This window comes from Colletes gigas, unplaced genomic scaffold (assembly GCF_013123115.1).
Source record: "Colletes gigas isolate AHSC1104 unplaced genomic scaffold, ASM1312311v1 Colletes_gigas_Sc00113, whole genome shotgun sequence".
NCBI lineage: Eukaryota > Metazoa > Arthropoda > Insecta > Hymenoptera > Colletidae > Colletes > Colletes gigas.
This window is the reverse complement of record NW_025106738.1, coordinates 21,230-44,172: the sequence shown is the minus strand read 5'-3', so window position 1 is coordinate 44,172 and position 22,943 is coordinate 21,230. Positions and strand designations below refer to the sequence as shown.

Sequence of the window (22,943 nt, the reverse complement as noted above, 5' to 3'; positions counted from 1 at the left end):
GATTGCTAGATAATATAATTTATCAGAAGCTGAACATTTGATCAACAGATTTGAAAAAATTTTGAATAAAGAGATTGCTAGAATCGATTAGAATAATAATTGATTTTTTATCTTATTTCAAACAAAACATGCTCAAGCTGGAACTTTTGTTATTCTGCTATGTATCTAGAAAGAAATTGCCGCACTATTTACTGAGAAATAATGTCTCGGTGTTTAAAAATAAATCGAGTAAAAGATGTTTTTTTTTTTATCATAAAAGGTTTCGAATTTAATGTTACAAGATATACAGCTACTAAAATTGAACGTACAATGACATTGAATCCATATTTCACAAAATATAACAAAGTATAAAAAAATTGTAATAATTAGTAAATTCTAATATGTAACTTTGTTATACTTTTGTTTAAGTTCAATTGCTGAAATGAGAGAGTAATCAAAATATGCTAGTTTCGTTATTAATATTTCCAAACATACAACGATTTTATCAACAAAAATTGTGTATACAGTGTGAAAATCCCCTATAAATATATTATTGTTGTATTTATTTCCCAATTTTTTATAAAGGACATTTAATTTGTTATTTTACATCAGTTTTAACAATGGCTTCGAAAAGAAAGGAAACAGATATTTTTGTTCAATAAGTCATTGTCAGAAGTATAGTTGGTAAAAGTCACTCTGTTGTACATAAAATAATAAACAAAGTCTCTCAGAATATGATGAATACATATTAAAAACTTGTATACTTATTTTTTTAGGTATAAAAAAAGACTAGCAGTAAATGTTCAATGCACGAAACGAGATAAAAATAATAATACAAATTACATAATTGTATTTCAAAATGGCTAGTAGGTGTATTCGCTGTGAGCGCAAAACAATTGATGTTTCGTTCTAAATCCATTGGTGGGCGTTAATCAATAAATCCAGATTCGAAAACAATAAATAAGAAACATAATGACATTCTCATCCATGCTTATCAGGTCGAATTTTCTATAATTAAAAGTCTTGTAAAGCATCGTGGATGAAAAACAGTGCTGGTCCATCATATTGAAAATATTTGCGAATTGCAAGTCACTGCATCCTGCGATTTACGGTCCAAGCAAAGCCGCCACGTGCAGCCATTCCCCCACCAGTCTGCATCTTGGCGGTTAACCAATGAGCGCGTAGCGTTCCCCACCACGGAACTTACGCTGGCTGACGATCGCCTCTCACACTACACGCGTGTTTCGCGGTAAAAGGATGGGATATTCCCCGTGGGTACACGTGGCCACCGCTGCCGGGTTCGGCGACCTCGGGCTGTGCGTCCTCACGCAGTGCTTTTCGGTGATGTACCCGGTGGGGGATGCGTACGATGTCCCCTTGTTTCCCCCCAGGAGGTACCGACCCTACTGTCTGGCGACGTTTCCCTCGTGTAGCGACGGGTACTCGACACTACGCGGTCACCAGCACTCGAACAAACAGTTTCAAGACAAACTGATGATATTTAAACACATTGCTTCCAACCTACTTAGGAAATTAATTCAAATCAAATGTCTAAAGTTATAGATTTTTTTTCTTTGTCTAACTTTCTCCTCCCTTGCAAAATAAAAAAATTCATAGACAGCAGATTTTTATATTTATTTTAATTAAGACAAAATTAAATTATTTTTATCCATTTTGTTTATGATAAAAGAAATTGTTTGAGGAAAGCCTCTGGCCAAATCAAATACTCGTTTATATCCATGTACATGTTACGTATGTGTTTAAATGTTAAATATTTTTTTTTCACAAGAGTGCGTGCACATATGAATCTGTTTAACCTCGAGTAACTTCTACAACTATGATTGCATATGAGATATGTATATTGCAACCTTTGCGACGACATTCAACATAGTAACTTTCTTTTAACGATTGCTTCGATCAGTTTGCTCCCATTACTACGTTCAAACAGAACCTTGCAGTCTGCAATCAACGATCTTATTCTCCTCTCGTTCCTTCCCTCTCTCCAGCTGCCCACTTAGTCCTGCTCTATCATTCTAACTATTTTTGCACGCAGTTTCTTTCATCCTATTCGATCCTAACTTTTGCCTGACGATGAACGAGCGTGGAAAGAGAAGCATCGATGCATAATATGAACTTTGATCGCGGTGAGAGTTTAAAAGTTCCTTCGAAAATTAAAAAATTAAAAAATCCATCTGTTACATTTTATTTATTATCCGATCGCGTAGAAAAATTTACGAAACAGCTCTTCGGGATATTTATCGAGTTTTCACTGTATCGGTTTTCCGCTTTCTATTATTTTGTAATCGTTTCTTAGCATTTCTTTAATAACCTTATCAAACTTGTTGCCATTTTTATACAAAATACTAGCGATCTTATGCAGACTGTGTTCATTGTAGTCGATAATTATTCAAATAAATTTGCATCAGAATTTCTGAATTCTATTGAACACCACGAACCTCAAAACATACCTCGATACCAAGGAAGAAAATACGAAACATTCATATGATAATGACCGAAAAAAAGAGTTCCGTTCCGTTTCAACCAAACAATGCAAATTTCATTTCGTTCCTATAAACGCTACACAAAAAAGAATTTCAATGATAAAGAGACGTTATTTAGAAATGGCTTAATGAATAAGATTACGGGGAATCCGAGCGCGATAACACGTGACAATGGCTGAAACACCGATTTGCCGCGATACAGAGTACTTACATACACGGGCTCATGGCAACATGAATGAAAGGAATAACATTGCAGAACTGTAATCTGCATGTGAGCTAGGCCGTAGATAAGAATTTTGCTATTCGATGACGCAAACGAAACACGTGCGCGGACATGTGGCAATCTCGGATATATTTTACCAGCCTTTATTTCCGACTTCTTCGAGTGTTTATAAGCAATAATCACCAAGTTGTAAATTACGAGTAACTGCGTAAAAATAGACCAACTACAGATCTATATAAAGCGACAAAGCGTCCTCTTCACATGACACACACTTACACAAAATTATTTAACACATTCATACATTTCTCATTCACTGATTTCTATGAAAAAATGATGATTTTCTATTTTATCTTCGTATAAATAAATGCAGTATAATGTAGAAGCATAAGTAGTCGTAATAATAAAAAAATATTCAAACTTTTTTTTTTCAACACAGAAAATCCAAAAAACAGTTTTTTCAAAGGTTATAAGGTTTTACTACGTCATCAAAGAGATTTATGCCTTGGTTCAAAAAATAGACAATATTTGAAAATTTTATTTCTGTTTGGAAAAAAAATAACGACATATTAGATTAACTGCTGTTGCTATAATCTCAAAAACGGTTTTTTGAACATTCTGTTAAAATTAAAATTAAGGATATTTTATCCTCACCTCAAATGTTGAAATAATAAAACTTCTAGTAATCGATTTAGATGTATTTCTTTAAAACGAGAAATTTTTAAGAAATATTTTTAATAAAAAAGGACGAAATACATTTGCACTGATCGCTATAAACATTTTTATTTCATTAAAATGAACTGAAGTTCAGATATATTCTTTGAGAAAAATCCATGGAAAATTGTAATTCTAAATAAGAAAACGGATATTTTGAAAATGAACTGTGTCGATAATCGCAAAGAGCAGTAGAAAAATGAAACGTGACCGAATTTCCGGCAACAAGGCGGTACACGTGACGCCGAATACGAAACCATGGTTGTTACGTGCTTAAAGCACTTAACGAAATTAAAGCGAAAGAACGTGCTTGGCTTTGCATGTGATATCCAGTCGTGTGGTTACGCCGCCTCACGTTGGCCACAATTGCGATCACACGCCTCGCGTCACGTGGATCTGCACGGTTGCGTATTTCGTCGCGAAAAGAAAGGGATACATATATCGACGATAGATCGCGAAACGTAGAATCGTTTCGAGCGAATATCGCCGCGACCGTTGATTTTTTCAGCTTACTCAAATCAGGCTAAACGACTTGACATTTAAATGGACGGAGGCTCGAGCAGTTAACGCGATTGTATTAGGTACAAGAGTGAGAGTGACCCAATTGCAAAATCTTCCAAGTAATAAAGATTCCCAGTTCTATCAGATTTTTAGTCTTTATTGCAATGTGGGATTAAAACACAAAATTTTCTTTTCTTCTTCCCCAAAGAAAGTGACGTGAACCAAAACTCGATTCTGATTAGAAAAAGCAAGGTTTTCAAGTTAGTTTTCTATATGTATAATTATATTAATAGTGAATAATGTATTTCTAGTGTAAAGTTAAAAAGAAAAACATAAACATTGCAATTATTACTACTGTTAATGCTAATAAAATGTAGTCTGAGAGGCAGGAAGAAATGGCAGCTTACCATAAGTCCTTAGAAAAAGATAGAAAAACAAATTATTTTAGGTAGATTTTTTTATCATTTTTGACGCAATTAAAAAATATAGCTTCGCATTTATTTTTCACCCAATTTGCAAAACTTTGTTTCTAATTTTTGTAATACTTCCAAGGTGTACGATAATCACCTTGAAATACGTTTTGAAAAAAAAAAATTTTGGATACAATTTATTTATAAAGCATCTTAAATTACATATATATGCATATAGCTATGAAACATGTGCACATGTATGGACTCATGCCAATTCTGAATCGAAAATAGTGCAATCCTAGTTACGAATGGAAATAGATAATAAAATTTGTCGACAATTAACGTCAATTACAGTTGTTTTGTTTAAAGAAGCTCGAGATCGTTCGATTTATCTTGCAACGCGTGTACCAGGAAATTAATAATGGAATGTACATACGTGTATCTGAAGCAAGTGACTCAACGTCAGGCGATAATTTAATACAACGGTAATGAGACTTAATATCGACACTGTAGCCGCGTAATTTCACTGTTAGAATAACAATAGAAATATGATTTGAATATTAGAAATATTAGTAGAGTATTAGTAGAGTATTAAATCATAAATTAAAAGTATTTTCAACTCACATAAAAAATATAAAATGATACAGAGTAATCATCCATCAATGTCCAAGCAAATATCTCCTAAATGATTAAAATTATTTTAGAAATTTACATGGTTTAAATCAACCACGAGATGCACGCAAATTATCGTTTTTTAATTAGTACAGATCAATTGCAATTTTATTGATTTTATTCCAGCAACTACGAACAAAGAAAAACTAACAAAACAATGCGAGTGTGTTGTTCTTGTAACCGTGAAAATTTCTCTTATTAAACTTTTTCGTAACATCAGCCATTAACGAGATATTTGCTTAAACATTTATGGACGGGCACCTTGTATACATATAACTTTCGATCACCTAAAAATATCGATATACAATTGTGTACGCCTTCAAATTCTCTGTTCTAGGATTTTAATAATTTTTAATAATTCACACTTTTAGAGTATATTTATAGACAGACATATAAGTCTTAAAAGTGTAGGAAGTCACAGACAACGTTAGTTACACGTGGCACACGTGTATGTCCATGCAATGATTTTTTCCTGCTCTGAATCGATAGATTGGACTGTGACGAAACAATCTCGTAACACGATCAACGACGTGACACATAAATCTGCAAGCCTCCCGTCGACCGTCACACGGGTTACACGTGTTCTGGCGCAAGTAACGCTGCGTAACCCGTTTCGATGCATTAGCAGACTGCTCCTGATGAACAAGGACGTCATAATGTCGATCTCGCGTACGATTTTCATCAACTTCTACGTACAATTCACTACGCATCCGGTCGTTTCCATTTTATAAGAATTTACACTTTTCAATAAACGTTACTCGAGAAAAATATCAATACATACAGGGGAAAAAATTTAATGGAAGATTCTAGAGGCCAAAATAAGACGAAAATCAAAAATAGCAATTTGTTGATCGAGGCTTCGTTAAAAAGTTATTAACAAATTAAATTAAAAAATTTCAAATCATTCTGAAAAAATTATTTTCAATTGCAGGGGTAAATTACAATCATTTTTGGTGCATAGACATACCCCCGAAATCCTAAGCACTTACGAGAAAAAAATTCGAGTAGGTACTGAAATTTTTAGACGAAATTAAAAAATTTCAAATTATATTTAGTTAGAGGGGTTAATTACGAGCACTTTTGGTAAATAGACATACCCCGAAATCTTAAATTAATTTGATCACGTGAAAATAAAGATATTAAATATTTACATATAAGTCTGAGAAACCAACATGGCCGCCATGACGATTGAAAGTTATATCGTTCTTAAAAAAACCCCTGAGAATTTAACATCCGTATTAAAACTATGATTTCTGATTTAAATAAAGTGAATTTTTTGGCCAAAGGGTCAGTTTCAATGTAATCTTCATTTCTTAAATTAACTAAATCTTGTTAGAATCATATTTGTAGCAAAACAAACTAATATGCAAAAAATATAATGTTCAGGAGATGTAGATACGTAGGTGGGGGCACGAAGGGCTTCTATGAAGCATAACCGGATCGTATCGGAAATAAACGAACGTTAAAATCTATGCGACGGCATGAACGCCATGGCGAATGAAAGAAAGAGATCGTAAACGCTGAATTGATACTCTCGTTGACCTTCCCGTAAGTACCCATTTCAGCCCTCGTTGTCTTCCACGTGTAAATGTCGTCCACGTGTGACCGCGTATATCGGCGCGCACTTTACATGTCTGGACTAAAATAAGTATTTAAGTGAAATCAAGCGTGGGCTTCGCCTTTCAGGACGCTTGTCCGTCGCGAGATCAAACCGACGCGTTAACTTTAGAGCAGAAATTGTACAGTCCACAGATTCATTACGCAATTATTAAAATTTTCATTTTTATAGACACATAATCCCTCGATAAGAAAAAACCGAATATTTTTCAAAGTTCCCCAGATCAATGATGATTCTCAGAGTTTATTAACGACACAGTGACAGAAATCGAAAGACATTCAAAGCTGCAAAATTTAAACGTGTCTCATTTTTCTCAAAAACACGATTCCATTCCATATTAAAATTTTCGTTTTATGCTAATGTGTATTTAGTATCTCCTGGAAGAATCGTGGCTCATAAATTCTTTGATGTCTAGCAGAAAGAGCAAAACGTGAGAAGTTGAAAGTGTTTAAGACTATTTTTAACAATAATTAATATTGCAATTTTACACCACTTCAGTTATAATTTTTGTATTTCTTTAGGGGGTGTTCGATTCGAAAAATCGTTTTTCCAGTTGGTAATTGATACCAGTTACTAGACAGCTACAAGAGCTTTACAATGGGGCTTCCCCCCTTGATAAAAACAATTATCAAACACGTTTCTGTTAATACAAGTCAATTAAGTGATACTAAGTGAATTTGTTACGAATCAGAAATAAACAAGTTTTATTGACACGTGCAATTTATAAGTACTCGTACGACAATATACAGATACAGACAATAATAGCAATTTATATCACGTTGCAACTTACCGGTTTACAGGTTAAACAGTGCGATGTAGCACCAAAGATTTTTAATCGAAATTTTCAGACAGGTATTTGTCTTCTCCGCTTTTGCTGTCAGTCACCTCAGAGTCCGACGGCGACCAATTACAAAATCACTTTCGCAACGTAACGTTTGAATTTCCACGACAGTTGAATCCCGAACGGTGTTTTGAATCAATATTAGAACTTATGGACGGCACTTAACGCATATAACTGCATACGATTTTGCGATTTACGTTTCGTAATTGTTCAAATTTACCCTCAGTCTGTTCACGATCTTTAAACGATGTCACAGCGCGTAAAGCTAAACTGCATAGTTCGGTCGTGACCTTTTAGTCGCGACGATTGTTCATCCTGACAGTTTCAAAGGATGATCTAAATCCACCGGCGTTTGCACATCGACTAACGGCGATCGAGTACTTACCGCCATGTTATCCCCCCTCGTGGTTGCGCGCAACATGGTCACGCGTGCGTAGATGCACGATTCCCGTGCACGCGCCTCAAACTTCGATCTTACGACAATCTCGATAACAAAAACGACGGCACGTGCATCCAGTGTGGCCAGATTTGACATAATTGAGTGCATCAACGGCAACACTAGTAACGACGAACTTCCCTTAGTGTCTAACAAAATGGTGGGGAAAGCGGGCACACGCTACCGCGCGAGCCACGCGTAAGTATGTGAGTTCGGCACTTTGCAGAACTTCGGGAAATCGAGAAAAAAAGGCAAGCGTGAGCCTTTCCTTCTCGCCCTTGCAACAGCTGAATCCGACCTTGCAACGATCGGCATACGATTTCGAAAATTTTATTTAACGGAAATACACGGTTCAAAAGTCCCTGATCATATTGTGATTATTAAAGAAAAATATTTTTTTACTCTACCTACAGTGAGCGCCAATACAAAGTTAACACTTGAAATTTTCAACTTCTCTTTGAAATAATTTAAAAGGTATTAAAGAGAACAGGAAAAAGGTGTATGGTATTGAAAGCTTGGGGAGATTACGATTTCCGTGGCCCCTTGTTTAGCGGTTGAATTTCTGTTCTTGGGATGTACTTACATGTCACAGGTATCAAATGGGCCTGGTTTAGCCGGTAAAATAGATTTCCTGTGTTTTGTGTTATGGACTTTCGCGGCCGAATCTGACTGCCGTACCGACCTGAAAATTCGGAGGTGATTTTAGCGGCCTCTTTTCATGGATGACGATCAGTCGAGGAACTATTCACTGAATTAGTATATTGATGGACAGCAGCTGTAGTGTGTGTATAAATACTTTTGAGTTGACTATGGGAGGGAATCAGCCTGTATGCTAACTCTAACCTCTAAAAGCACTTGCTTATGTTACTGTACAAAATTGTAACTGATCGTATTATCTTAGCTTGAACATGTTGATTCGTATGAATTATCATTTCCTTTTGTAAAAGAGTAATAAATGAGAATAATACCTTTCTCATTTCATTCAAATTTTTACCTCAACTGATGAACACTTTCACTTAAATGATTAAAAATTTAGTTTATTTTATGTAACGATCAAACAAATCTTTAAAACAAAAAAGAACTGAAAAATGATAAAGATTAAATCTATATTAATTTACAGTACATCTTTTTTACTTTTAATGTTACTTCTTTTACTCTACATACTTGGAGCTGCTCGTTATGTTACGGATTTTGAAGAAAATACTTGTGATATGACATATATGTTTGAATATCCACAGTATGTGGTACGTAAACATAATTGAAACTTTTTTGTAATTAAAAATATTAATGAATACTACCTCCTTTTATTTTAACCCTCTTTGTATGTAATGAATTTACTTTAATTGCTACGCTGAATCATACTAATTATACGATACTGATTAAAAATGACAGTGTTTTAAACAAATTACTAATTTCGACTATCATAAATATTATTGTAAAAATGCCATTAATATCTTTGTTAATATTGATTACATACCATTACACATAACAAAGATTATATACAAATTTATACATTAAATTTGATTTGAATTGTTTCCGTTAATTTTTTGCTGTTAGAAAGATTGTTATTTTATTATTTGCATTATGTTTTTATACAATATAAAAAATTCATTATTAATATTAGAGAATATCCTTGGACAATGAAATAGAAGAACGATATCTTAGATATAAATTATATGCGTATGGAGAAGGTTTTACTACAGAAAAACTCAGAAGAATGTATTTTTCTGGAATACCAGTGCTTTTTATACCAGGCAATGCTGGATCTCACGAACAAGGTTCTTATGATTCGTTCTCTAATGCCTTTGCATCATGGATGTAAATCACTTTTATAATATATTTATTTTTTTTTTAGTAAGGTCTCTTGCTTCCGTGAGTTTGAGAAAAAGTTTAAAAGATAGGACTCCATTTCATTTTGACTATTTTACAGTATCATTAGGAAAGGATTATTCTGGCTTATATGGAGGTATAAATATTATAGAAGAAATATATTTTCAGTAGTTTAAATATTCGTTGACTATATTGAATAATAATTTCTTTTATGGGAGATTATCCGTTATTTATTAAAATTTCCCAAATATTTATTTATCATTTAATAACATTCAAGTATTAGTTAATGATTTATTTATTAATCCAAGGTGTACTAATGGACGAGACTTTATATGTTTCATACTGTATAAAAAAAATTTTAAGTTTATACAAATTTAATGTGGAGAACATTGTGCTTATTGGACATTCAATGGTAAGTGTAAAATTGATATATTTATTATAATAAATGTATTAAAATATATTTCTGTCTATTTAGGGAGGTATTATAGCTAAAGGATCTGTCTTATTGACTCCAAATATAAATGCTAGTGTTGCAAGTATGATTATAACTTTGGCTACTCCTCATACACCTACATTGGTGTTAGACAGTACTTTTGCCAATTATTATCACGACTTGGACAATCGTTTAAGTCAACTGAAAGATGCTGGAACAAGTGTGATATCGATAGGAGGTGGACCACGAGACATACTCGTGACTTCAACTCAAATTTTAGATTCTACGGCTGATATTAATGTCCTTTCTACCAACATACCAGATGTCTGGAAATCTACGGATCATTTAAGTATTCTTTGGTGCAAACAATTAGTGTTCTCCATTGTGCGTTTATTATTTGACTCTGTTAGTACTACTCAGAGGCCTTTGAAAATTTCTTCCAACGCTGATGAAAGAATGCAGGCTTTATCGTATCATATTTATCATGTAAGAAACTATCGGTATATTTATCATACAAAACAATATTTCTGACGCAATTTATTTTACAGCGTGCTTCCGGGAAAAAATTATACCGTTACAAAGAAGTAGTAGAATTTGAACCTGGCGGTGAGTGGATAGAAGATACTCGAAGACATTATACATGGAGTAATCAAAATTTATCTAAAAGGACATCTCCTATTTATCTTATGATTAGATTCAATGGACAGCCAGATCATTTAACTATTGACACTGTAAATTTAAAATCAAAAGATTGGTTGTTCGTTTGCACAGCATCTAGCATACAAGGACAATCAAGAGTTTGGTAATAATACTTTCTGTTCTGTTTTTTTGCACAGAAAATATTATATTAGTATAAGTATTTTTTAATTATTAACTATGTTTATTAGTAACTGGGGCTGGAACTTATCAAATAAAACAAGAATGTTACCAGATCCTTTGTATCAACTAAGAAAAACTGTCGACTTAGATCTTCAGGAAATGAAATACCCTGGTGCAACTCACATTATAGTAAGACTTACACCAGATAATTTTGAAAAATATGTTGCCGTAAATGTCGATATGTATTCTTATAATACAAGACTTATACCTATTGCGGACAGTGTACCTCTATTGAAAAGTTTACTTATCAAACCCCAAATAAAACAATCTGATACTGGACATGTCAGATATTATGCTACTTTTGATAATATTATGAACGCTATAACAGTTGAACTTAAAGCATCTGTATGTACAGACCCAAAACACCAGGCACTTGTTGAATTATCTGAACCATGGAGCATTGGTGTTACCCAATTTCAGTTTTTTACCGTTGTGTAAGTGCAATTGTATTTAATAAAAATTTTTCAAATGCAAAAATTTAATACTGACAAAAATATTTAACATTTTAGGGATAATGGGCCAAAAACGATGAAACTTCAAACCAGTCATAAATATTCTAGTGTTTCTCCATATTTAAGAATAACTTTAGATCCTGCATGTTCTTACACAATTAATATACAAAAAAGTGGTATCATAGATCAAATTTCTTGTATTGTACGGGATCGTTGGTACCTTCTATATACAACGATTATTAGTTTACTTTTAGTATTTTTATCAATGCGAATCAATCACAGGCATGACCAAACTCCAACGATAGTAGTGACAATATTTTTGTCATTTTACTATCATTTAATATTTGAATGTTTAATTGCTTTAGCAATTCTTTGCGTATTCGCCATTGGAATATGCTGTACCATTATATTCCTTGGTTCAGTGGCACATAGTATTGCTGTTAGGTAAGAATGTTAAATCATCTATTCATATTATATTTAACATTACAGGAGTATTAAATTTCTTTTTAAGGTTTCTGGCACGTGCAATAGCTTTTTCAACAACATGGTCAGATTGGCTACTCGGAGGATTAAATCAGTTGCCCTTTATTACCACTATTCTTGTCTTGTCTTTAATTCCTGCAACTTGTGGAGCTCTAGCTATGTTAATTTCAGTTTTTCTATATTTTTTAAACTTAACGAGAATGTATGAAGATTACTTAGAAGAACTATTAATGGCTTCGTTACAACATTTCAACTGGATAAAACAATTCAGAAATACAAAAGATTCTAAAGAACATGAAAATACGAGACAAAAAATATTTGATCATCTTCTTCTGTTCTTACTTTGGTGTTTTACTGCTATTCCAGCTATACCATCTGTACTCGTTTGGGCAAAAAATTTCAGGTTTGTATTTTAATTTTTACAGTACAAACTTATTTGTTTATATTTTTATGAAAAATACGAGTATGCAGTGAAGTTTTGGAAATTAACCACGATGTAACCATAGACATTGGCCAGTTGTTAGTCTCGCAGTCATCAACTATGTTTATATTTTCAAATCTACTGTGAGATATCAATGTGCTGTATTATACATCTTTATCCCACTCACACTCTCTGAAACAAGGAGACACGCAAAATTTTCTCCCTTCAATTTTGGCTAGTTTTGGTCTTGAATGTCTACCAATATCCAAGGTATCGCTGTAGTCTAATTTAGATTTGTTATATGGTTGTTTCAGTTACGACATGAGGCTTTCTACCGAAGATCCTTTACTATATCAAAGCTGGATAGTTTTAATAGCATGTAGTACATCAGGGTGGTTACAAATTTCTCCAAATAACATTGGAACCCGGTCACAAGTATTAGCTAGCATATTATATTTCTTAGGTTGGGTTCTACTTTCGATGGGAGCTGCATCCAATCCACCCTTTTATCAATATTATATCCCACCTATCATTGCTGGAACTACTACTCTCATTACATTAAATTTCATGATTTCTTAATATATAATTTATTGAAAAAAAGATTTATTTAACAATTTCTCTTATAGGATTTTTTAAAAAGTGACTACAAGAATTCTTTTATGTACATCACAAAATAAATTACTTTATTTATCATTTATGAGAAAAAGAGATGTACAATTGTAGCATGTATGACCAATATTCATATATAACATATATTATCTAATAACCCATTTAAGGGCACTGTGCTGTTTTTATCTTTAATACACGAATACCCAAGATTTAAGAGAACGCTTATAAAGTAAATTTTTTTTTATCATTTATTATTGATTGTTCTCTATTTACTTAATAAAGTTCATGATAATAATAAATTGAGTACATTTAGTTAAAGTAAAAAAATTTGATTTTGAGTTTTATACTAATGTATTATCTATTTACTTCTTATAAGGAAATAATATGCACATTTACGTAAATTAATCGGACCCAGAAATAATCATGAAATATATAATTATTTATAATAGAAATATGGCAGTAACATAACTATACATATTAATAATATAATGCCCACTCGTTTTCTTGTAGGAACGTGTCAACTACTTCTTTCATTGCTAAATTAGGTATCAACTGATCTTGAGTTAAACGAACTCTAGTAACTGGGTCAAAATGTCCTACCCTTTGTAAATGTTCTTCAATGTCTTTTCGTTCATACGTAATTCCACTCGGTGTAATTACAGGTTCTTGCAAAATTTCAAAACTGATCTTTCCACATAAATAATCAGGTACTTCTCTCTTCTACTCGATGCATTTATAGAAATCACAAATATCAATTATTTTCATTTGTACTGAATTGAAACATTCAACAGAAATTAAAAAATATAAACTCACCATTCTTCTTTCATCAACTTTTGCAAACAAATCATCGAGACGAGCCATACATGTATCCCTCTTTTCTTCTATATCTTCTTTTTGTCTTGTAAATTCACTAGATGCAGTTTCCCCTTCGGTTTTATCATTTGTTTCTTTTGTTGCTTCCTGTTCCTTCAAAGCAGCCAAGTTTCGTTCAGCATCTTCTACTATTAATTGATTCAAATACGATTGTAATTCGATATCTTGAAGAATCCTTTGTTCTTCCCTTACTTGAAATCGACGTTTCCGTGCTTGCCTTAAAATACTGGTTATATCATCTCCATAGTTTAGTTTCTGTTCCTTTGCCAAATCCATAGCTACATTGTTGTTGTTTCAAATCAGTAATCACGCGAAGGACAAGTTTCAGATTGGCATAAAAACCATGAATACCATAAAAAAGAATATTCACAAAATATTTCTATATAGCTATGTTCTAATAATAATGCTATTAAAGTGTAATATAAAATTAAAAGTATCTCTTTAATATTAGAATGTAGAATACTTTTTTACAATCAATAAACTTACATATACTTGGTGCACTATGAAATTAATCATATTAGTACACATGTAATGTAGTCCCTCTTCAAAGAATGTAATAAATTAATGTAATTTTCAATTTATAATATTTATTTTAGTAGCATCATTAATATTAAATTCAAAACATTATTGAAAAGTTATGAGACAGCGACGAACCAATTATCTAAAACTATATTCCCTCAAAACAACTAGAATACATTGGATTTTAACCCTTGTTTGACAGTGTCTGGATCTATTTTGACCTATACATGACTTTAATCGTTAAGTCGATATGGATACTCGACACGACATTTGGTTGTGTGAGAACTAACCAGATGATCATATATTGAAAGATTGCATTTTCTAGCATTAATCAGTGTGTCTCAAGGAAGGAAGGATGTGTTTGCATTCACTAAAACATATAAAATTCGCATGTTATTTTATTACTCGTGTATATGAATTCTAATAAAAAAAAATATCATATTACAATGCCTGAAAGGAAAAAGAGTCAATAAATGAAATGTACGCCTTCAGCAATTTAATAGGAGTAACATTTTATGACTCAAACAATGTACTAGGTCATTCATAAAGTTTATTCTGTTTTTTTAATAAATTTTATTCAAATAATAAATAACACATAAAATCATCATACAGTAGTTTACTCGCCACAAAATTTACCATGGAAATATTCCATTAAACATTTACTCAAACAATCCTTTATTCATTTGGTATGAAATGATAATTTCATTTTATAATTTAAATTGTAATTTTTATTAAACAACTTAACGAATCAAAAGTAGTTTATCATTTATTTGTTACTCGTAATTTTTACTTAGATAAATTATGTCTACAATAAATATGAAAACATTGTGGTGCACCGTTAAATTATTGACACATCGAAAGTCTATACGTATTTTGAAAGATATTTACTATATTAAAGTTAAAATAGATTTCAGAATGGATCAAAATTGACCCAGACACCACTGAGTTCTAATTCCTATTCCAAGGATTAAAAGAAAAGAGTAGAATCTCTGAATAAAAATTCATGTGTACCTCTCTGTAAGTGTTTAACAGCTTCATCAAAGAGTTCCAATTCCAAAAGTGCAAGACCCAAGAAAAAATGACCTTTTATTAAACATGGATCAATATCAAGAGCACGTCTGCAATCTTGACAAGACAATTCCCATCGTTGTAATTTCAAATGACACAACGCTCGGTTCGTAAAGTATAGCGCTTGGGATGGATTTTTAATCTGCAGGAATGAGATGCAGTGTCGTAACTTGCCTGCATATATTCATAGTGACACTCACAATTGCTTTGGTGTAGCAGTAAGCAGCATCCTCGTATTTGTGAAGTTCGAAAAAACGATTTCCTTGTTCCTTCAACTCTTTGTCGGAGTGATTGGCGGTTGTATACATCTTACTCATCTTTTGTGTTGCGCAGGTTACCTTTCTACATAGGAATTTTCGTCAATCGACACACTTAATTTTTCTCACAGAAAAAATCAATTGTATCGTTAAAAAATCGACCAACAAAATGGTATCGTATAACCTTAAATAAATATATATTTTCTCACTCTACTTATACAGTTGCTAATCATTGACTAAAGTGTAACAGGAAATAGATAAACAAAGCTGAACGAAGCTGCTATCGGCATAAAGCTAGATTTTCACGAAACATTTTCAAACAAAAGCATTTAAATAAATATTCAATGCATAATATTTTCTAATTTTCATATCCTACACAACTCTTACACTTCGATAAAATCGAATTTGCAATAACGAAATTGATTTCCCTTCTTATTGCATATATTTTTTTGTAATAACTTCGTAAAAATATATGTAGTTGGTAGTATGGTAGACAGAAACTTGTATATGTATAATACAGAGATGGCGTGCAAAGTCACTAACAGTGATTTATCACAGGATCACAAAATCACGATCACGCTCGTGATTAACACGACCATTCACAACTGTGATCCGAAAGATGGCGTTTTAGTAGTGTTGCGATCTCCGCTGGTATGAATCTGTGTATTATGTGAAGTTAGCTCTAAGACATAGGGATATCAAGGTTTGATGTGAGAGCGAAATTCAAACCGACCAGCGTATTGTAATAAACAACGAAATCGTACGCTTTTCAAAGTGGGCGATCAAGCTGGGGAAGGTAGAGAGAAAGGAAGGCATTTCTTAGAGATACTTAGTTTATTTTCTAAAGGCCGTGTCGAATTCGAGTTTCCATCGTTCCTTTAGTTTATTGTTTAGTTATTACGGACCGTGCCGAATTAGCTATTTCCGTTAAGAGTTTCAATGGTCTTGACACACAGCAGGGCCTCGCGACACTTCGCTTCGAGTTTCGTTTACTTTCACAAGGGTCATAAATTTTCTTAAGGGTTGTTTAGGCCTCTAGCCTCGTTTGCTCTCTCGACTCCCACGCTTTCTCTCACGTGCGCCCGCTCCAACATGACCGCGTAACCTCCACCTCCACGCGGCTCGGGGGTGGATCATCGATCGAAGACGATCCGGACGGATGGGGCACAAACCCCGATTGGACCAGGACAATCCAAAGGGAGGATCGAGGAATATTCCGGAGAAGGGATGAACATCGAGGACGACGAGAAGATTTCCGCGGAGGAACAGATCGATTTTGAAAGTCAAACAAATTGTATCTAAAAGTCGAGACGAAGACGAATAAATCTTGCCAACCATTTTTCGAACATACATAGTCGTTTGATTTTTGCGCGCCTCGTCGAGCAGAGCGGTTCAGCGCTCCACGGGCACCAACCCACCGTCCTTTTTCCCTAAACCACGATCTCGGGACGCAACAGTAGCGGTTCTGTGGCGTCATCTAGTTAAGTCCCTAGTTTTAGTTAGTTTTGTTGCGGTCGCCGCCTGGCGCCGTGTAGCAGAAGCTCTGGGGGGCGCGAGGTTTAAATCAGATTACACGAATGTAATAGAAAAGGGAGACAAAGTGGAGTCCGCGCCAATTCTACGGTTTAAAAGTAGTTAGAGATTCTTTTAATGACTTCACTTCGGGTCATAGATTAGCCAATAATTTATTGGAGACGGATGTTTGGATAGTCGTGAGCTCCCCTTTGATCCCTTCTCCTAGGTGTGTAATTCCAGGAACTTGGGCCGTGCGCTATCGATTGCCGGAAACGAGCTGCGTGCAAAAGCCGATAACGGCCACGTGCCGCAGAGGACCGTTCTCGAGGGATCGGGGGCTGTGCCGAGGAACGCGCGTGCGAGAGTTTTGCACCCGGCCCGAATAAAGGAAGGGACGATCTGGAGGGGCCTACGTGTGGGCTGGGCCTCGACCGAACGGCAGAGCGACTTGAATCCGGAGATCGAAAGTGAACGGACGTAGCATTGTAACTTAAGCGAGATCGTACTTGTATTATTTGAGTTAGTTAATAGAGTTGAATCGGCAAAGAGAGAAGCATATTGAATTAAGAGAGCGGAAGTGTACGAACGGGTTATAAGAATTCCAGCGAAATCTTGGTTGTTTTGTTTTATATTCCGTTATTGAGTTAATTAAAGTACTATTTACGTGTGTTCAAATCGTTGTAACCATTTATTATTTTCCTTATCTAGCGATCTCCGTTTGAAACTCCCGCGTCCAAGGAGCAGAGTGCCTAGCACTCCACGGCAGTGTGGCCAGATCGGGCATAATTGAGTGCATCGAAATCGACAACAGTGACGACGAACTTCCTTAGCGTCTAACGGAATGGTGGGGATAGCAGGCATACACTACCGCACGAGCCACGTGTACGTGAGCTCGGCACTTCGCACAACTTCGGCAAATCGATAAAGAACGCTAGTGTGAGCCTTTCCTGCTTGCTCTTGTAAAAGACAAAACAACTGAAATACGATCTCGCGATAAGTGGCATACGATTCCAAGTCTCGACTGCCCCAGGCATTTTTACTTTCCGACCTATATGTAAGGTATAAGGAAATTTATAAAGTATCATAATGAAAAAAATTTTGAAGTTTTTTTTTAGCGGAAATACACGTTTTAGGACCCCCTGATCATATTGTGACTATTGAAAAAAAGACATTTTTTTTGTTCCTCAACGACTAACAATAAGTGAATTTCAATAACGAAAAAAATATTTCGAAATTTTTTTTTAGCGGAAATACACGTTTTAGGACCCCCTCATCATATTGTGACTACTACAAAAAAACATATTTTTTTTTGTTCCTATGCTATTGACATGATTGCGTCTAAACGGCTGAATGAATTTCAATGAAACTTAACATTTAAGTTTTATGTTCTCGTTTTAAGGTCTCATTATATTTTAAGCGTGATCAGCTCCCATATAATGATGATTATACGTTTTTAGTTTTATAATTATTTCGATACATACACATCATTTGTAACAAATTTTTAAAGCGATTTATATAAATCTTAAGAAGGATTAAGATCAAATATATTTTTCTCCTATCTTTCCTAGACAGGAAAAATTAAACGAAATCTTATGCCTTGCATACCTACCTAAACCACATAAAAAACGTATTCCACAAATATTTTAGAATAATGTTGTTCAAAGCAGTCTTACTCGTAAAGGGTTAATTAAGGGTTAATTAAAATGAAAAACCACTCTTAGCCAGTACCGTGCACGCTACAGAAATAGATTACTACTGACTTTTCCCACTATGTTTTTTAATAACCGTATCAAATTGTTACACACAATCAAATGTTATATATTTGACTTAACTTTACATAACAAAATAATTGTAACGATAGGTAAAAGAATAACGTGCACGCTACCGTTCAATGGAAACCACGGGAAGGTGGTGGTCACTTCCATCAGGAGGGAAATGTAAAAAATTGTTATTTCTTTGTAACATTCTCACATGCCGTATATTAAAATGTTTTTATTAATGTAATGAAATTACAATATAATGAAAAACTAACTCGTGAATGCATTAATTTTTATTAATATACACACGAGCCATAAAAATGGAAAAATGATATAATTGTTTACATTTCCAAAGGATGGGATGTCGGGATAGGACGTTTGCGATTAAGCTGGCACGTTATGTCGTGCATTGTTGCTCTTACGGTACCGTGACGTAAGTGTAACAAGGCGCGACATTCTACGTCATAGCCACACTATCTACAGCAAGCAATTTCACTAACTAAAAATATACGGCAAAATATAAGCAAATAAATGAAGAAAAAAAATGATAGTTAGAGCAAGCAGAATAGTATTTACAGCAAGCGAAATACGTAAAAAGAGTAACAACACGAGACAAATTGAACGACTATTTACATATTAGCGATGTCCAAAAAAAAATATTTTGGACATCACTAACAAGACTGCGGTTGCAGTGTAAGCGCTTTCGCGTGACGTTATGGCACATACATGCATCACACCTTGTTGCGCCTACGTCACGGTACCGTTGACGTAACAAGACCAGTCTACCGCGACGTCGCATGAAAATGTTTATACTGTCATTGCAGCCTAATAGTACGAATTTACTAAAGAGCTTTTCTCTGGAGAGAAAAATCTCTCTAGAGAAAAGCTCTGTAGTAAATCGGTACCTTAATTTTCGTCATATGACGTAGCGGGAAAATTCTCAAAGTTATTGTCATATGTTGCGTTTAATCTTAAATTACACTTTTGCTTCTTAGCAAATCTATGATATAAATTTTTGGAATACAATAGAGCTAGATGATCGTCATCTACCTCCATGGGTTGAGAGTTTTCCCTCTGCGCCTTTAACGAAGATTGCACAACGCAAATAGAGTTGACGCTGGCCGAAGAAAGTTTATTCCGTTTCTTTGTTTTTATGTCAGGTAACATGGAAAACAATCTTTCTGCATCGGCATTGGAATTTGGAAGTGATCTAATTGTATTTACTAATTTCATCAATTCAGGAAATTTAATTTTATAGTCCAAATTTCGCGTTAATAAAATTGTTTTCCAGAAACCATCGAATTTCATCTCGATAAGCGTCTGTCTACCTTTCGTTGTAAATTCCAAAGGCAATACTGACCATTCTGTTTGCAGTCCTTCTTCGTCGAAACCGCCGAATTTCTTAGCGATTAAGAGAACATTTCTGAAGGAAATGTCTCTATTTGTATCATTTAATATAAAAGTGGGTTCAAAAACATACAACTTGCTAAGAAATTCGTCATCGATTGGCAATCGATGACGAATTTCGTTTGCAGCTGTAATATAAAACATTAAACAATTTTTCCTTACGGTTTCTACGATGTCGGACTTGCCTTCTGCATTCAGTTGATGCAGAAAATTAAGACACTCTGTTCCTAAATTTATACTATTAAATGGAAGTTGATTTTCGACTACAGAAAAATTCATCATTCTTACTAAATCCATGTGTTTCAAAAGCTGCGGTTTCAGAAAATTGCGTAATATATCGCATAAAAGTTCTGCCGCAGTCTTTTGAAGCAAATGAATTCTTGTCTCTTGAATTTTAAAGAAAATGCTAAATTTATAAAAAAACTCAAGAGCGTAATTTAGAAAATAAAGATATGCTTTGGCCTCTGGATTTTGCATCGAGATTAACAGACGTTCCCCGGACTCTGATTTCTCGCTTATTGTCAATTCTTGCAAAAAAAGCAATACAGAGTCCCAATTCTCTAAAAGTGTAACTACGGATGTATAATGCGATAACCATCGCGTAGAACACAATTTTAAAATTTTTCTGTCGGTTGTTTGAAAACATTGCTGAAATTCGCGGAATATAGCCGAACGTTTGGGACTACTGTATATGAAAGTTGCTACTTTTCGTAACAACTCCTCGCATATGTCTGGAATGGTATTGCACGCTTCGCGCACTACCATTGCAGACAGATGACACGGACAGCGGACAGTCAAAAATTTGTCCCTGCATTTTGTTGCAAGCTTTGTCATAAAGGACGAGTGTCGCCCTGTCATGACAGCAGCGTTGTCACATGACAACGCGACAATATTTTCGAACGGAATTTCTCTTTGTATCATGGCAATTTCAAATGTTTTAAATAAATTATCTGCGTCACAATTTCTGGCATCAAAATGTAATAATTCTACCAATTCCGTTCGAACATCCAAAGTCTCGGGTGCAACATAACGAACAAGAAACGTCATCCATTTCTCGTTGGTCGAGTCGGATGTTTCGTCAATATAAATAGAAAATTTAGTGTTTTGTAAAACACTAGAAATACGTTTTGTTTCTAAAGGATACAAAACGTTTGATATAATATTTGAACACTTTGTTCGACCGAACGACATATGTTTCAAGACATCAGGATCTTGCCCAATGTCTTTGAAAACTTCAAGAATCGTCTCTGCGGTTCGATACGGAATATTTTTTTCGGCTATTAATTTGGCAAATTTGATTTCCGCGGATTTTATCTTTTCATCCAACGACAGAGGCGATTCTTCGGATTGCGTCGTAAAATTATTATTCAAATTGTCTGCGTTATTGTTACTCTTTTTATAATTCTCAATGTGACACTGAGAATCTGCATGATTATAAATCGTCGATAATCGACATGAAAATTGATTGTTGCAAACCAAACAGAACCTCGAATAAGGGTCGCCGTCGACTTTATGCAACCATGGCTTGAAATAATCATTCTCAAGCCATTGAGGCATAAAAGTCCTTTTAGAAGTACTATTTTTTTTATGACACCCAGATTCTCCGTGTCTATACACGTTTGAGGAACCGCAAGAATAAGACTTATTGCATAAAGTACAATAAAAACGACTTCTATCATGGGGTACTGCACGTATCCATGATTTAAATCTATGATCATTTATCCATGAAGATAAAAAACCGCGCTTACACTTATTCTTCGATTTCACAACCGTTTCCATGATATAAAAGCAGAAAAGCGAAAGAACAGAAAATTACAGAATACCTACGCGAAAGCTTTTTTTCAATTTAAATGTCTCAGAATGACCTACGGCACGTACCTTTAAATTTCTCCTGATGTTCGTCCTCGTCGACCGAATTCAACTGACTCAAGAGAAACAGCAGTGGCTCGAGCACGTGGCGATAGTGTTTTGTTTATACTGCTCGCGCATCGATGGGCCGTTGAAATGCCCGGACGAAGAAAGGACGTAGATATATATAGCCCAGTTCCCATAGGTTTTTAAAAGGCAATAATTAGAAATAAAGTTCTATTGAATGAATAGCAGTATATAGACGTCAATTTAATATATTTCATTTTGCAGAAATGAATTTAGAGGGGAATCAAAAAAAAAGGAAAGAAGAATATAGACGTTCTAATATATGCTATGTGATAATGTTACAAAGAAATAACAATTTTTTACATTTCCCTCCTGATGGAAGTGACCACCACCTTCCCGTGGTTTCCATTGAACGGTAGCGTGCACGTTATTGTTTTACCTATCGTTACAATTATTTTGTTATGTAAAGTTAAGTCAAATATATAACATTTGATTGTGTGTAACAATTTGATACTGTTATTAAAAAACATAGTGGGAAAAGTCAGTAGTAATCTATTTCTGTAGCGTGCACGGTACTGGCTAAGAGTGGTTTTTCATTTTAATTAACCCTTAATTAACCCTTTACGAGTAAGACTGCTTTGAACAACATTATTCTAAAATATTTGTGGAATAC

The 22,943-nt window shown here is 34.3% G+C and overlaps 3 protein-coding genes across 3 annotated transcripts in view; 1 reads left to right on the top strand and 2 right to left on the bottom strand.

The window, feature by feature from the left end:
• LOC122404173 overlaps nt 1–7,801 on the bottom strand; it is a 53,756-nt gene extending 45,955 nt beyond the window's left edge. Inside the window, exon 1 of the mRNA XM_043408100.1 lies at nt 7,406–7,801. The gene's annotated coding sequence lies outside the window, so the exon portion shown is untranslated. The remainder of the gene's footprint in view (nt 1–7,405) is intronic.
• A 999-nt stretch (nt 7,802–8,800) lies between these two features.
• Nucleotides 8,801–12,969, top strand: LOC122404164 (GPI inositol-deacylase-like). The gene is made up of 10 exons (XM_043408089.1): nt 8,801–9,136; nt 9,517–9,670; nt 9,748–9,858; nt 10,031–10,134; nt 10,198–10,641; nt 10,704–10,957; nt 11,043–11,468; nt 11,544–11,930; nt 11,998–12,372; nt 12,705–12,969. Exons 1-10 carry the CDS (start codon nt 8,981–8,983, stop codon nt 12,967–12,969), a joined length of 2,676 nt encoding a protein of 891 aa, XP_043264024.1. The 5' UTR covers nt 8,801–8,980.
• A 385-nt stretch (nt 12,970–13,354) lies between these two features.
• On the bottom strand, nt 13,355–16,124 carry LOC122404165 (E3 ubiquitin-protein ligase CHIP-like). The gene is made up of 4 exons (XM_043408090.1): nt 15,660–16,124; nt 15,403–15,601; nt 13,813–14,150; nt 13,355–13,719 (listed from the first exon to the last, which is right to left on the bottom strand). Exons 1-4 carry the CDS (start codon nt 15,774–15,776, stop codon nt 13,477–13,479), a joined length of 897 nt encoding a protein of 298 aa, XP_043264025.1. The 5' UTR covers nt 15,777–16,124; the 3' UTR covers nt 13,355–13,476.
• Nucleotides 16,125–22,943: the final 6,819 nt, after the last annotated feature.